Here is a 17,013-nt window from a genome sequence, read left to right as displayed (position 1 = left end):
TTTAACCGTTTGCCGACCGCCCCACACAAATACACTGCGGCAGGGCGGCTCGGCTGCCCAAAATCACGTAGATCTACGTGATTTTGTGCATGTGGTCTCAACAGTGGGAGGCGGGCCGTGGGAGGAGCGGCAGCGATTGCCGCCGGCCTCCCATGATCGTCAGAGAGACTGACAGAAGACCCACCTGCCTATGTAAACAAAGCAAGCGAGTCTTCTGTCACACAGGCAGGGAGAGATCAGGAGTTTCAGCTAAGCTGAAACCCCAATCTCTCTGTGTCTGTCACAGAGCCCTCTCCCCCACAGTGAGCAAGCACAGTTAGGCATATATTAACCCCTTTGATCACCCCCAGTGTTAACCCCTTCCCTGCCAGTGTCATTTATACAGTTATAGTGCATATTATTTAGCACTGATTACTGTAGTAATGTCAGTGGTTCCCAAAAAGTTCAAAAAATGTCAGTTAGGGGTCCGATCTGTCTGTGGCAATGCCGCAGTCCCAATAAAAATCACTGATCGCCGCCATTACTAATGAAAACAAACAAAAAAAAGTCCAAAAATCTATCCCGTAAAGGCTATAACTTTTGCGCAAACCAATTAAAACATGCTTTTTGTGATTTTTTTTTTACCAAAAATATGTAGCAGAATACAAATTGGCCTAAACTGATAAAAAAAATAAATTTTTTTAATTTTTTTATTGGGATTGTTTTATAGCAGAAAGTATAATATATGCTGTTTTTTTCAAAATTGTCGCTATTTTTTTGTTCATAGCGCAAAATCTAAAAACCGCAGAGGTGATCAAATACCACCAAAAGAAAGCTTTGTGGGAAAAAAATGGACATTAATTGTATTTGGGTACAGCATAGCACGACTGCTCAATTTTTCGTTAAAGTGATGTAGCACCCTACAAAGTAGGTGCTAGGTAAATTATAGTGGGCCCTGGCTGCCTAACAGCAGGGCCATGATTTTCAGCTTGGCTGTCATGTCTCTCAGGTGTAGCTGTTGAGACTGGGGAGTCTCCCCACTGTGCTCCATGAGAGGGTTCTCATTGGGCAGTGGAGGAAACCCAGCCAATGGTGCACTCAGGCCTGTATCTACCCCTGAAAGGCAGATTCTGCCACACAGCATTCTGCGAGTGGGTATAAGTTTGAGGCGAACGTGTGACGCAGCATCTTTTGGCGAGAAGCAGAGTCCCAGGAGGGAGAGTACGGCTGTCTCTCCTCGTGTCAAGCAGAATCGGGTGTCCTAGGCGGCTTGCCTGAGGTGACAGAGGGCTGAGCTAAGCTGCAGAGAGGATCTGGTGTGCTGAGGACCAGTGGAGTTGAGAGGGGTTCAGTTTCGGGAAAGTATTCCCAGTTCATGAGTACTGCAAACTGCCCCCTGGGGGTCTGCCTAGAGAAAGAGGGGACCACTCCAGTGAAGGTCGTGGGGATCCAGGAGCTAGCTAGCCGGTGCAGGAGTAAAAGTAAAAGGGGGTGCCAGTGTTGACCCTGAAGAGAAGCAGAGAGGGTGCAAGTGTGTGGACCCTTAAGTGCAGAGAGGGTGCCAGAGTCCGGGCCCTGAAGTATAGAGGGGGTGCCTAGTGAGAGGACCCTGAAGTGTAGAGGGGGTGCCTAGTGAGAGGACCCTGAAGTGCAAATGGGGCGCCAGTGGTTGGGCCCTGAAGCATTTAAGTGTACAGCATGCAGTGTACAGTGTTGAGAGTTGCAGCAGCATTAGCAGTTACAGGAGCTACCTCAGTCCGGAAGGACTGGAGGGAGCTGTATGCAGGACTTTTGAGCTACCCAGAGCATCAGAAGTCGTCTAAGTACAGTCCAGGACTTTTGAGCTGATCAGAGTGTCAGAAGTCAATTTCAAGTATAGTTCAGCAAGTCAGTGTTTCTTTCAAGCACCAGCAAGCGTTGGTCGGCATCCAGCCGGCTCAAGACAGCGCTGAAAGGCATTTTTCCACACAGTGTCCCATTTGTACCTAGTTGAGCCAGAGGAGTATCCCACTCATTCCCTTCTCCCATCCCCAATATCAAATAAACAAAACAAACCAAAGATACTGGAATAGTAATTGTCTCCAATCTCACATTTGGGTATTCAGCTTAAAAGGGCTGAAGGTGTTACCGGTAACCATGGCAGACCCACATCAGGCCCAATGCCTTTAAAACCTGCTACATTAACACAGTGCCGAATCGCAAAAATGGCATGATCATTAAGCGGGTAAAACCTTCTGGAGCTGAAGTGGTTAAAAATCTTCTTGGTGCAAACATAGGGTGCTTATATATAGTGATCCATCACCTGAATGGGAATGAGCCACTCACCAGATGATCTCGGGCCACCAGGACCCAAACAGCTTGAATTAACATCCTTGTTCCCCAAAATTCAACTTTTTTCCAATATTGATCAGCAAAAGACCATCAAGCCAGACCCTGGGTTGGGTATCAGGAGGTAAAGATCTCATATCCACAGCAGGATGTTTACTTGCCACAGGTTTCCCAAAATACAAAACGTGAAGCCAAATAATAGTGCAATATCATTTTAATAAATTATAAAGTCAAAACATAAAAACTCACATTTATATGTGCCTCAAAGCGGTACCCACTCAATGAGTCTGGATCATTAGACACGCCGCTCGACTTTTGCGTGCATTCCACCTGTGTTCCACCGGGGCAGATGTGACAAAACCAGAAATGATGTCACTATGATAGACATATGAGCACCCTAAGTTTGCACAAAGAAGATTTTTAAACACTTAAATCATGGGGTGATTGGAAGACATACAGGATAACATGGACATTATACTAATTTGATATTGTTTAATATTAAATTTGGAATACCATTGTTTGTAATAGCGTCTCATAAGTAACACGTACTTATTGCTTTGTGGGTTTCCAAATTTGATGGGAGCTTTACTCACTGGAAAAACTCAATTCACTGGTAGGAGGCACCATTGGTTACTACTGGGTGTCTGCTATAAATAAGTGAGGAGCCTTTTCTCTGTGATTCCACAACGTGTTTGCTTTACCTTTATGAAAGTTTCTCTGCTTTTTTTGCCCTATTTCATGGTAATATGGAGTGGTATATTTACCTTATGGCATACATGTAATGTCCATACGCAGAATATTCATGTGAAGCTTTAGGCACCAGCTTTTCATGCCCTGTAACGTGCAATTGGCAGAGCTGTTGCAGAATTTGACTTTTTATTCCCCCTTTCGACTCTTTTATGACAATTTGTGGATGAAGGTAGAAAACAAAACATAGTTTCACTATATTTTTTGCCATAGTCAAGAGGCCTGCATGTGACCATTACACTTCTATTTGAGAATTGCAGTTCTAATATGAATACGTATTGATACTTTCCTCAATCCCCAATAGTTCTTTTCTTTAGGAGACGAGGAAACATAATTTTCTGTTGAAAACATATAAACCTTTCATGCAAGATGTTGTAATGGATGTAATTGATGGTTTAGTAAAATGCCTATTTCAGCAGTATTATATACAAGCTTATAAACCATTTATACCCATTTATGGTATTTTATGGTATTGTGCTATTATGCTAATATGCTATTATGCTATTTACTTATATGAAATACTTTCCTTGCTCAAACATAATTGCCAGATCACTTTTCTACTATAAATCGAAGCAATAAGAAAACAAGAAGAACAGATGATTTCCAAGATGGCGCCTCCAGTGAGAGACACACCTAGGACAGAAGATAGTCATATCCTGGAAGAAAGTTATATGCACATAGATACATCCAATCAAATACGATTATAATTTAACTGTCTATACTTAATGCCATGCCTACAAGACATTTCCTGGAAATGTTCTGTAAGGGCTTTATAAGCTTAAAAACTGGAAGCAATAAAGCAGAACTGTTTTACTCTGACTCAGTGTGTCAGTGTCGGCATTTCTCTGTGTGCACACACGCATTACTCTTAAAAATTAGGCCAGGGACGGATATAACTCTATCGGCATTGTTCCGATCCAAAGCAATGTTATTGGTCAGAAGTCCATCTGTACATTCATTGAAGGGATTTATTTACTCTTTCTATAGCAGAAACTATGGGTGCAGAGCAAAAGGGGCACAGTTCACCTCCAGGCTCCTGACAGCTAAAATTCAGAGAAAATTGCTTGATTGGTAGCATAAGTGAAGTAAATGTAAAAATAATGCAAGACAACATACCCATGTTCCTAATATACTTGACTGTGTTTGTCTAACTAGACCTTTGCCCAAAGAACAGAACTCAAGACCAGAGTGCTACTACAACTGCAATGAGAAATACAGGGATCAACGCCCTTTTGATGCATGCAGTGGGAAACCTCTAAAAGCTGTCATCTTAAGATCAAAGGCTTATCATTTTGCTTACTTTAACAGGTATTTCAGTAAGTATATATGCAACTATTTAAAGTTGACCAATCGGTAACTTTAAAACACTATATGCATACATTTCTGCAATTTCACAGTAAACACCAACAGTATACAGTGGGTACGGAAAGTATTCAGACCCCCTTAAATTTTTCACTCTTTTTTATATTGCAGCCATTTGCTAAAATCATTTAGGTTCATTCTTCTTCCTCATGAATGCACACATAGCACCCCATACTGACAGAAAAACACAGAATTGTTGACATTGTTGCAGATTTATTAAAAAAGAAAAACTGAAATATCACATGGTCCTAAGTATTCAGACCCTTTGCTCAGTATTTAGTAGAAGCCCCCTTTTGATCTAATACAGCCAGGAGTCTTTTTGGGAAAGATGCAACAAGTCTTTCACACCTGGATTTGGGGATCCTCTGCCATTCCTCCTTGCAGATCCTCTCCAGTTCTGTCAGGTTGGATGGTAAACGTTGGTGGACAGCCATTTTTAGGTCTCTCCAGAGATGCTCAATTGGGTTTAAGTCAGGGCTCTGGCTGGGCCATTCAAGAACAGTCACGGAGTTGTTGTGAAGCCACTCCTTCGTTATTTTAGCTGTGTGCTTAGGGTCATTGTCTTGTTTGAAGGTAAACCTTTGGCCCAGTCTGAGGTCCAGAGCACTCTGGAGAAGGTTTTTGTCCAGGATATCCCTGTACTTGGCCGCATTCATCTTTCCCTCGATTGCAACCAGTCGTCCTGTCTCTGCAGCTGAAAAACACCCCCACAGCATGATGCTGCCACCACCATGCTTCACTGTTGGGACTGTATTGGACAGGTGATGAGCAGTGCCTGGTTTTCTCCACACATACCGCTTAGAATTAAGGCCAAAAAGTTCTATTTTGGTCTCATCAGACCAGAGAATCTTATTTCTCACCATCTTGGAGTCCTTCAGGTGTTTTTTAGCAAACTCCATGCAGGCTTTCATGTGTCTTACACTGAGGAGAGGCTTCCGTCGGGCCACTCTGCCATAAAGCCCCGACTGGTGGAGGGCTGCAGTGATGTTTGACTTTCTACAACTTTCTCCCATCTCCTGACTGCATCTCTGGAGCTCAGCCACAGTGATCTTTGGGTTCTTCTTTACCTCTCTCACCAAGGCTCTTCTCCCCCGATAGCTCAGTTTGGCTGGACGGCCAGCTCTAGGAAGGGTTCTGGTCGTCCCAAACGTCTTCCATTTGAGGATTATGGAGGCCACTGTGCTCTTAGGAACCTTAAGTGCAGCAGAAATCTTTTTGTAACCTTGGCCAGATCTGTGCCTTGCCACAATTCTGTCTCTCAGCTCTTCAGGCAGTTCCTTTGACCTCATGATTCTCATTTGCTCTGACATGCATTGTGATCTGGAAGGTCTTATATAGACAGGTGTGTGGATTTTCTAATCAATATAATCAAACACAACTGGACTCAAATGAAGGTGTAGAACCATCTCAAGGATGATCAGAAGAAATGGAAAGCTCCTGAGTTAAATATATGAGTGTCACAGCAAAGGGTCTGAATACTTAGGACCATGTGATATTTCAGTTTTTCTTTTTTAATAAATCTGCAACAATGTCAAAAATTCTGTGTTTTTCTGTCAGTATGGGGTGCTATGTGTACATTCATGAGGAAGAAGAATGAACCTAAATGATTTTAGCAATTGGCTGCAATATAACAAAGAGTGAAAAATTTAAGGGGGTCTGAATACTTTCCGTACCCACTGTACATAGTATATTATACAATATAAATTTAAAAAAAAAACTGCTCAAAGATTGCCCAAGCATAGAATAATTTAAGAATATTGTCATCGATCTGCTGAGGAGAGGATTAAATATTTCCCTACCCAGTGATTACTGTTTCCTGCAGTATTCTATCATGTCACAGGGTAAGGGGAAAGGGGACTAATCTATGTGAAAAGGTGAAGTTAACGTTGATAGGTCACAGAATGAGAGGCAGCAGATGAAATCAGTATCTTAGCATAATGGATTCTTACACTGGAAAGCGGGAATCTATAGCAGGTGGCAGAGCTTTGTAAGGCACACATACTGTAGCTTTGCCATCTCTGGACCAACACCTGTCCCGTAAACAGATGCTGACCCTAAATGATGACTAAACAAACATTTTTTTAAGAGAAAGGAAGATGAAGACATTGTCATGGAGATCACTGTAACCTCTTTCAGAGTGCAACATTTCCTCATTACATAGCATGCATGCATTTAAATATAAAACAATACATCTGTTGCTAGGTCATCTTAAAATGTCCCTATTAAAAGTTGACAGATTTTGTTACATGTAAAAATGAAATGTGAATAACTAATAAATGTATGTTTGTTGATGTAATTTTTTTGTTCACTTTTGACAATGGAATTGTTGGTGAGATTGGTGATAGATATGTGATATAAAAGGCCAAAATTCTGAAACAAAGAAAGTTGTAAGCATAGTGGTATACACGCAGTAGGACACTTTGTACAGTCATATAACACTGGTAGCATTTCTTATCAGGTTACTTGGCACACTTTTCACCTGTCATGAAAGAAATATGTAGTCTGCCATTGACAACCTATTGCGCTCAGCATGAAAGTTCTCAAGTATTTGTGTTGCTGGATGGCCTTACTTCAATAATTTCTAAGTCACATACCTGGTAAGTAGTGTACAGTGCATTGCAAAAGTTTTCGCCCCCCTTGAACTTTTCGACCTTTTGCCCCTTTTAAGGCTTCAAACATATATAATAATAATATATAATATATAATACATAGATATAAAACTGTAATTTTTTTGTGAAGAATCAACAACAAATCATGAAGTGGAACGAAATTTATTGGATATTTCAAACTTTTTTAACAAATAAAAAACTGAAAAATTGGGAGTGCAAAATTATTCAGCCCCCTTAAGTTACGCCACCTTTTGCTGCGATTACAGCTGTAAGTCACTTGGGGTGTGTCCCTATCAGTTTTGCACATCGAGAGACTGAAATTTTTGCCCATTCCTCCTTGCAAAACAGCTTGAGCTCAGTGAGGTTTGGATGGAGAGCGTTTGTGAACAGCAGTTTTCAGTTCTTTCCACAGATTCTCGATTGGATTCAGGTCTGGATTTTGAATTGGCCATTCTAACACCTGGATATGTTTATTTGTGAACCATTCTATTGTAGATTTTGCTTTATGTTTTGGATCATTGTCTAGTTGGAAGACAAATCTCCATCCCAGTCTCAGGTCTTTTACAGACTCCATCAGGTTTTCTTCCAGAATGGTCCTGTATTTGGCTCCATCCATCTTCCCATCCATTTTAATCATCTTCCCTGTCCCTGCTGAAGAAAAGCAGGCCAAAACCATGATGCTGCCACCACCATGTTTGACAGTGGGGATGGTGTGTTCAGGGTGATGAGCTGTGTTGCTTTTACGTCAAACATAAAGTTTTGCATTGTTGCCAAAAAAGTTCAATTTTGGTTTCATCTGACCAGAGCACCTTCTTCCACATGTTTGGTGTGTCTCCCAGGTGGCTTGTGGCAAACTTTAAATGACACTTTTTATGGATATCTTTAAGAAATGGCTTTCTTCTTGCCATAAAGGCCAGATTTGTGCAGTATACGACTGATTGTTGTCCTATGGACAGAGTTTCCCACCTCAGCTGTAGATCTCTGCAGTTCATCCAGAGTGATCATGGGCCTCTTGGCTACATCTCTGATCAGTCTTCTCCTTGTATGAGCTGAAAGTTTAGAGGGACGGCCAGGGCTTCGTAGATTTTCAGTGGTCTGATACTCCTTCCATTTCAATATTATCGCTTGCACAGTGCTCCTTGGGATGTTTAAAGCTTTGGAAATCTTTTTGTATCCAAATCCGGCTTTAAACTTCTCCACAACAGTATCTCGAACCTGCCTGGTGTGTTCCTTGTTCTTCATGATGCTCTCTGCGCTTTAAACGAACCTCTGAGACTATCACAGTGCAGGTGCATTTATACGGAGACCACACAGGTGGATTTTATTTATCATAATTAGTCATTTAGGTCAACATTGTATCATTCAGAGATCCTCACTGAACTTCTGGAGAGAGTTTGCTGCACTGAAAGTAAAGGGGCTGAATAATTTTGCACGCCCAATTTTTCAGTTTTTTATTTGTTAACAAAGTTTGAAATATCCAATAAATTTCGTTCCACTTCATGATTGTGTTCCACTTGTTGTTGATTATTCACAACGAATTATAGTTTTATATCTTTATGTTTGAAGCCTGAAATGTGGCAAAAGGTCGAAAAGTTCAAGGGGGTCGAATACTTTCGCAATGCACTGTATAGTATAAAGTATATATAAAGTATATTGGTAAAGACAACTATAACTTTAGTACTCTTGTCCTGCCACCACCTGCCTGAATATAAAACACTTACATTCCTCCCATTACCTTCCTTAACATTTCAGTGATATGCATTGTGTGTTGCTGCCTGGTGCCCCACAGCCATAGCTGGGGAAAAAAAACAACCTAGTCTTCCTGTGACTGCGCAAACACATCATGGCTTGATTAATTGATTTGTTTCTAAAGGTGAGCAGCACACCACTGTAAAAGCTATAGGCAGCTGTGAGTATTGCTCACAGAAATGAAGGGGGTCATGATGTGCATGTGCCATAAGAAAGGGACCTTGACCTCACCAGTCAAAGTCTGTGCAGCATCAAGCACTTCTACACAGTAAATATCACTGGAACAAGGAGGAGGATAAGAACATTACATGACAGGCTGCATCTAGGGGGTATACATAATTAAAGGATAAAGGTACAGTTGCCTGACACTCATTCATAGCATATCTATTATATGACTGTAAATAAAAAAAAGGTTGAAGCAAGGCACAGCCAGGCAACCAGTGTTAATTTTGTTGATGAAAACATTTTCGTCATAATATTTATCTGCGACATGTTTCTAGTGATGAAAATTAAACAAAAATGACCCTACTTTTTCATCAATTGTAAAATGTGAGGGAAGGACCTTTACCCGCATGGACTTCCAGTTTCCTAGTAACTCCGCCTATAAAGCCTATGGGCGTTTCCCTTCCCAGCAAGCAAGGTAGCAACCATAGTGTGCTTAGTTGTGTGGCATGCTTATCACTGTGCAGCTTAACAAGCCTCCTCAGACCACCGTCCAAAATTTCTGTATAGTTTGTTCGAACCTTAATGCCTTAAATAATAACATGATATTAGATTTATTTATTTTTTTACTGCAGGAGTAAAAAATGAGTTTGGAAATTCTAGAGAAATGCCTAAATAATGCATTAAAATTTAACTAAATCCATTAGATTTTATTCAACTAAAAAGATTTTAGTCAACTAAAATGTACTTGAAATTTAAGCCGACTAAAATTTAAGATATTTTAGTCGGCCTAAACGTATGGCAGATTTTATTTTTTTTTCAACTAAATATGACTAAAACTAAAACAATTCAGATGACTAAAACACAACTAAAACTAAAATGGCATTTTAGTAAGAAGACTATGACTAAAAATAAACATAAATTTTACGCCAAAATTAACACTGCAGGCAATAAGTACTTTTACAACTGGACCAGCAGTGGCAGCCCTCGTTCTTCTCTCATGACAGGTGTAATGTAAAGTCTATATTTTCTGAGGAATAATCTTTTTTTCCTGTTGCATCTATTCTAACTGGAAAAGGCTTGATTTTTTTTTTCTGCCTAGAAGTGTTCTTTGGAATTCTTTGAATAAGAACACTTAACTCAACATGCAGCTGAAAAAAGGGTCCATACAATAAATCACGAATGTTGAGAAAGCATAAATAACCTTATAGTCCAATCCATGTCTATTTAATTATACACAAGGATAGCACATAGTAAAGCCAGTCTTTGAGCAATGATATAGAAAAGATGTATGATAATAGAGACTAATGGTTAAAACATTGCAAAAAAGTTAAATAAATAAATATAATGAAACTTGCTTTATAGAAATTTGCTATCTGCAGTAAAGTGCTGGGTAGCTGAAATAAACAAGGTCACAATGAGGCTTAATGGATTTTGTGAAAGTAGCCTTTATGCACTGCTTTTTCTACAGTGCCAACATGGTAGAGGAAAGTGTTTTAAAAAGTTGCTGCAAACACTACCTCTGATGAAACCTTTTTTCGCTAATGTTTCTTGATGTACTGCACTTCAATATAAAATAAAAAATAGAACAGATGTTTGGCATTGCACAAGTTTCACTTTCCATAAAGCCAATTAAAAAGCAAGCTACATACATTTTAAAGAGGGCAATATGACATAAATGAAGAAAATGAAGATTGATGTAATTGTGTCCCACCTTCCCTTACTCAGTATCCACTTTCCATATTATACCATCTCTTGTGATATATTTGTGTATATTCATCACTCAATCTCAATTAACCATGAGTATTAGTGTCTAAACAGAACTGTGCATCTGCTGTTGCTAATTACCAAATATCAGTTTTGAATTTCCCTTGTGATAGTTCATTTGGTGATACCATGGAAAGATCAACAGTTGTGTACAAAGCACAGCAATATGGCAACCTATCAAAGTTAAGATTGCTCCAGTCAGGTAAAATATAAATTTTGACTTGTTCCATGTTGACATTTGCTTTACTAAATAATTCTTCTAATTAATTAATTAATTTATTTTTTTTATACGTTAGCATAGAGTATTTTACGTATATATAGAGAGCAGAAAGACCTTTAAAAGCAGCTCCAAAGTCACAAAAATACTATTAAATGAACAGGGTCATGACCAATTTTGTTCCAGATGTCTTAGAACAAAAGAGTTTCCTACTTTAGCAATAAAAGTAAAAGTGCCTCTGTGAAATTTTAACCTGAAGAGGTGCAAAACTCCTCCATGGCATTTATTCTTAAGATAAGTTACATGTAAGTATAACATTTATCCAGTACTAGAAGCCTTTAAAGTGCATTTTATTCCTGCTTTGTTATCTTCTTATCACACAGTGTGCTTTCTATACGTATATTTCTACTTACTCAAAAGGCTCGCTGGGATCTGTTCTTTGCAGCTCTGGAGGAATTGGGATTCGTTTATAGTACATCTCCCAGTCAAAGGCTCCTCTCATAGCATCTCCTGCTTGAGCTTCATATCCAAAGTGATTGTGGTCAATGACATCTATCATGGGACACACAATTGTTTTGTGATTCAGAGCAATCTGATCTGAAAAATGAAAGCACAGAATACAGGAAGATATGTTTAGTCCACTCATTTATCATATTATTGAAACTTGACTGCGGCGAATCTCCCAGGGATGAAATGATTGTCTTTTTTCCCTGAACTACTGTGGCTCCCCCAAAGCATTTTACTTTTTAAAGCAGATTTGAACTGCCATCAAATGCCAAGCCTCATGCAGCTGGACAGTGATTAAAGACAATTATAGTTTTTTTTTTAGGGGAGCAGTGTCCCAGGGAGAGCAGCAGAAGCCCAGCCACTTATATCTCTGTCATTCAGCTGCGGCAAGATGTCCTCAATCTGTCACTTGAAGAGACAAGCACTGCTGTCTAAAATACTCTCAAAACAGCTTGTGAAGGATGCTGTGCTTTGGAATTATCTTTCTAGGTTTGTGCTGAAGTGCTTATTTCTTGTAAGCGTGTAAAGCATTAAAACGTGCATACATTTTATGCATTCTGATAATTTCTTTTCCTTCCTTTTTTTTTACCTGTTAAAGCTATTTAATGTTGCCTAATACGTTTGACTGTTTTAGGCAGCTGGTTATGGTATGTGAATAAACCTGGTCATTCACATTACACTTAGGGGTCTATTTATAAAACATTCCTTGGACGAAATGCCACACACTTTTGTGCAGACTGAACACATTTTCACTGTATTTTCTCTAATATATGAATCCCTCTGTTTGCCAGCTCTATTTGGTGGCCAAAATGTAGTATAGTTTTCTGAACTACTTCAACGGGAAAATATGTTGCATTTTGGCCAGTAGATGGAGCTGATGATCATAGGAAATATTCCTTTACAGAAAATAAAGGAAACATGTGTTCAGCCTTCACATTCATCCAAAGAATTTTCTGAAATAGACCCCTTATTATACACTCTCTTTTGGATTTAAGAACAACTATGTAGTGGCCTACCAAAACAAATTATTCATTCTACAGTTGGTAAGTTATAATAATGCAGGCCCTCATGTTACATACAGTATTACTATATTGAGATTGTACAATCAAACTGTAACATATGTACAATAATTGGCTTAGGTAAACAGAATCCATGCATTAAATAAGCATTTAGCAAAAATAACCATAGATGAGTAGACTTATTTCCAAGATGAGGCATGCCTGTCCTTATGGAAATTAGAGGGGTTTATCACAATCTTCTCAGTGTGTTCAGAACTGCATATGTCCATAACAAATTGGATATCCATATATTGTTCTTTATGCTCCCCCCCCCCTGCAAATTGAGTTTCTGAAATAGAGGATACCTATTGTGACAAACTTACACCATACTCTGCTAAGCCGTTGTGTAACAAAGATTACGTAATGCAATGATAAAAATGGATAAAGCAGTAATGTGCACATGCCTATAGAAACCAATCAGACCCACATTGGATTATCATTATTAAAGGGATCCTGTGCTGAGGCTGCCCTTGTTGCCATTGCTGACTGGTTCCTACTAATACTAGCGGAAGTCAAAATAAAGCCAGAACACCAGATCTACATTATTGTTCCAGTTCAGGGCTGTAAATATTAGATCAGCATAACAGCCAAGCAACTAGTAGTATTAAAAAAATATGGCAGCAAAAGATGTCTCCCTTTTTTTAGTACAGGCTTGCTTTAGGCCCCGTTAACATCTGACAATTTGGGATTGCCCCAATTCTGCCTGTGATTCAAAATCGCACTGCAATAGTGGCAAAATGCACCATGCCTGTTGGGGTGCCATTCATTTTTAATGGCACCTCCAACGTGGCAAACCACATCTTGTAAAGCTTGTCAACCGAAACAAGCAGAGGCTTCTTTTGGGTGACAAGCTTTGCGTGATGCTCTTTGCCATGATTGCCACAGGATTTATTGAGCGACAATCACAGCAAAACTGACTAAAACTTAAAGGCACCCAAACACGCATGATGAGTTTTACCACTATTTCAGTGCAATTTGAAATTGTGGGCAGAATTGTGGCGTCACTGCCTGTGACCCCAAATTATCAGATGTGAACACTTTAAGGCCAGTGCATGCATAGCCCTTTTGGGAGGAGACAAATCCCATCAGGTAATCCTTTTTTCTGTCTGTGGTCCATTGGGGTGATTTCTCTACACGGGGGTGCAACAGGAAATGAGAGGAAATCACAAAGTCGTCACCAGAACAGATATCCCGATTGGAGGATTTCCCTTCACCTCTTGTTCTAACAACATTTTTGGATTCTCCATCACACTAATTACCAAGACAAAAAAGGTGAATCTACCTTGTGACTAACCTCCCAACCTTCCATGTAATATGGTCATGCCCTATATTTCCATTGGTTAGTAGATTGCTATTTTTTGACTGTTATCCGCCTGATAACAGGCAGGTATTTAGTATGAGCATCCTGAAAGTGGTGCTCACTGCAGATTTATCCACATACAAGCAGGCAGCCCCCCTACAGTACTGAAGATGCAGTCCACAGAGTGGTCAGAAGGACAGAGACAGTAAATTATCTTTCATTGGATACCTCCATTCCCAATAGTAACAAGTGTAGTGACTACCACAAATACTGAGGCACACCTGTATAACTTTACCCCTGTAAATGCACAATAAACTGTTTTATTTGTGTAAAAACTGAAGCAACATAAAAATACAATAACTGTCACTCAGTATTTCATCATATTTGAAATTGCCATTGTATTTGTGTCCCTGATCATATAAGGTGATATTTATTTTAAATAATATGCATTGATGCATTTTAGAAAACACCACTTCTTGTTCAAATTTTATTCTTCATTTGTAACAAATGGTTCTTTTTGTTTGCAGCAGTTTATTTTTTCCCTTCCTGCCCTTTGTGCTATGAAAATTTGAGCTGCAATTCAGCACAGTGGTCAATATTCCATTGACTATTATGAAGCCAGTTGTTACAGGCTTTAACTTTTAGTCTAGGGGATATTTTCAACAAAGGCTGGTCTCATTGGAAAAATAAGAGGCATGCAAGGTGTATAAAAAATGACATTACTTTTATGTATGTTCTTGAAATCTAACATAAAGTAAATGTAAAGGAATAAAAGGCAGTTCAATTTTTTTTATAAAGTGGCCATTATCTGTTTTACTGCTATAATTACATGTAACAAATAAATGCAATTTCCAATGTCAGCCCATTGGAAATTGCATTTATTTTACTATAGTACATTCTAACAATTGAGACATCTAACTATTAAGGCTGTTGCGAAGGGAATGACTGGCATTTTAATAACCATATTTATTAAATTGCAACTTTAAGTTTCACCAAGACAGTGCTAATCAAACATTTTCTTACAATTCAGCCATATCGCTTTGTACTTCAAAAACTCCAGTAGTGCATGGTACTTTCTAGACATTATATTACATGAGGTAGCATAGTAAGCTTGGAATTCTTATCTCCTATAGTCTTTTTGTCTACAGAATACAAAAAAGCCTTTCACAAAGGAAATAACTGTTTTATAAAGGAAATAACCGAGAGACTCATTATTGAACAATTAGGTCATCCTGTTGTTTGAGTTTTCAGTGATTTCAAGTACATCTCCATTGTTATGCAAATATTTGTCAAATCTGCTATCCCCCATTAAAGCCTCATACACACTACTAGTTTTTTTTTTTGTTAAACACAGCAGGTTAGTACAGCGATCTCCTCTGCTGAGCTTTTAGGTTCTGACAAGGGGACGGCTCTACCGCCAGAACACTCAGTTGGCTAAGTGCACCGATAGGGATCCGGTCAACAAACCTTTTTCAGTCACGAGAATTTGACAGGCCAAACAGCTGACTTCTGTCGAACTGGCTGCCGTACACATTGCCTGAATGTCAGCCGGTTTCATTTAGGCCATGTGTACTAGGCCTAATTCTTTGTTCTTATTTATCCAGGTCATGGTATAGCTAGTAGCTACTATATATGGAGAGACAAAACAACCTCTCATCAAATGAATGGCCCAACATAGAAGGAAGCAGTCGAACTGGCTACCGTACACATTGCAAAAAGGCAAAAAGTGGTCACCGCCTCCATCTATAACTGGTCTTAGTGGTAAGGAGCACTGGAAGGGCGGACGCAGATAAAAAAAAAACGAAAAGATTTCCAGTCACAACTTACCAACCAGCCAGCGACCAACCGAATTGACCTGTCTAACAGTATGCGTTAAAAACAGGGGTTTGCGTTAAAAACCCCTGTTTTTAACACATACTGTTAGACAGGTCAATTTGGTTGGTAGCTGACTGGTTGGTAAGTTGTGACTGGAAATCTCTTCGTTTTTTTCTATCTGCCGTACACATTGCCTGAATGTCAGCCGTTTTCATTCAGGCAATGTGTACTAGGCCTAATTCTTTGCTCTCATTTATCCAGGTCATGGTATAGCTAGTAGCTACTATATATGGGGAGACAAAACAACCTCTCATCAAATGAATGGCCCAACATAGAAGGAAGGGGGAACTCTGCAGTCTTTCTACACCTTAAAAAAAGCATCCTTTACTATCCTTAGTAAGGAGGCTGATCCACTTAGTAAATGAAACATGGGACCTATAATATTTTGTTGTGCCCGTAAAGGGGATTGTCACATCACACTACACCAGCGTTTTTCAACCAGGGTGCCTTCAGGTTTCTTCAAGGGTGCCTTGGCAAAATACCTAAAAATTGCCCAAAATTGAATAAAAGCCAGCGGGTGGATCATCAAGCCTTCCTATTAATAAAACACAAAGCCACGGGATTTCATTGTGCACCCTTTCAACCTCTAATGTTGGGTGTTCTACATGTGTGAATGTTGCTGCAGTATGTAAAACTATTAGTTTCGTTTTTTAGATTTTAGAATGGGGTGCCTCGATATTGTGCAGAATTTAAAAGTATGCCTTGAATATAAAAAGGTTGGGAAACACTGCACTACACAACTGATTGATGAGAATAAAATAATATGTGTAAGGCGACTGCATTAATAAAGTAAGCTAAATAGTTACTTACTGGGCGGTCAAGATTTGGAGAGTAGCATCTCCTGGTGAAGGCTTTTCAGTAAGCTAAGTCACATAACCATTGATTGTCCTTAAAGTAGAACTCAAGGCAAAACTTTTTATTTTTTATTTTGGATACAGTAAGGGAGATTTTTTCCAGATTGTCATCTGCATCCCATTGGGGAGATTTCTCTTAAATTTCTTCTTCCATAGCCAAAGCAGAAAAAGGCAATGCCTCCAAAGTGAGGGATCCCTGGTAGTCACCTAGGTCACCAGGACTAGTGTTCCCACTAGATTTCACCTATTCTGGGGACATTTACTTTCACTTTAAAAATTGTAATAATAACCAGGACAAATAGTGGGAGTGAATTTTCCTAACAAGGGCACAAACAGCAATTAAAACAGGGAGTTTAATTCTTCTTCACTCTATCCCAAAAACAGACAAACCAAAAAAAAAAAATAAAAGGTTGACTGGGGAACCGTTATCTTGTAACTACTTCTATCAAAAAAAAAAAATGAAATACCTTCTATCATACTTTAAGTCTGCAAATGTGTC

General features: G+C 39.2%; 1 protein-coding gene across 1 annotated transcript in view; it reads right to left on the bottom strand.

Moving 5' to 3' along the window:
- The window catches only part of GALNTL6 (polypeptide N-acetylgalactosaminyltransferase like 6), a 1,801,337-nt gene that overhangs the window by 453,356 nt on the left and 1,330,968 nt on the right, over nt 1-17,013 (bottom strand). Inside the window, exon 6 of the mRNA XM_082264335.1 lies at nt 11,334-11,517. Coding sequence (XP_082120461.1) covers nt 11,334-11,517 — 184 coding nt within the window. The remainder of the gene's footprint in view (nt 1-11,333; nt 11,518-17,013) is intronic.

The sequence above is a fragment of the Pelophylax lessonae genome (genome assembly GCF_965119305.1).
Source record: "Pelophylax lessonae genome assembly, chromosome: 1".
Lineage (NCBI taxonomy): Eukaryota > Metazoa > Chordata > Amphibia > Anura > Ranidae > Pelophylax > Pelophylax lessonae.
Note: the sequence above shows the minus strand (reverse complement) of the source record. Positions and strands in the feature narration are given on the sequence as shown.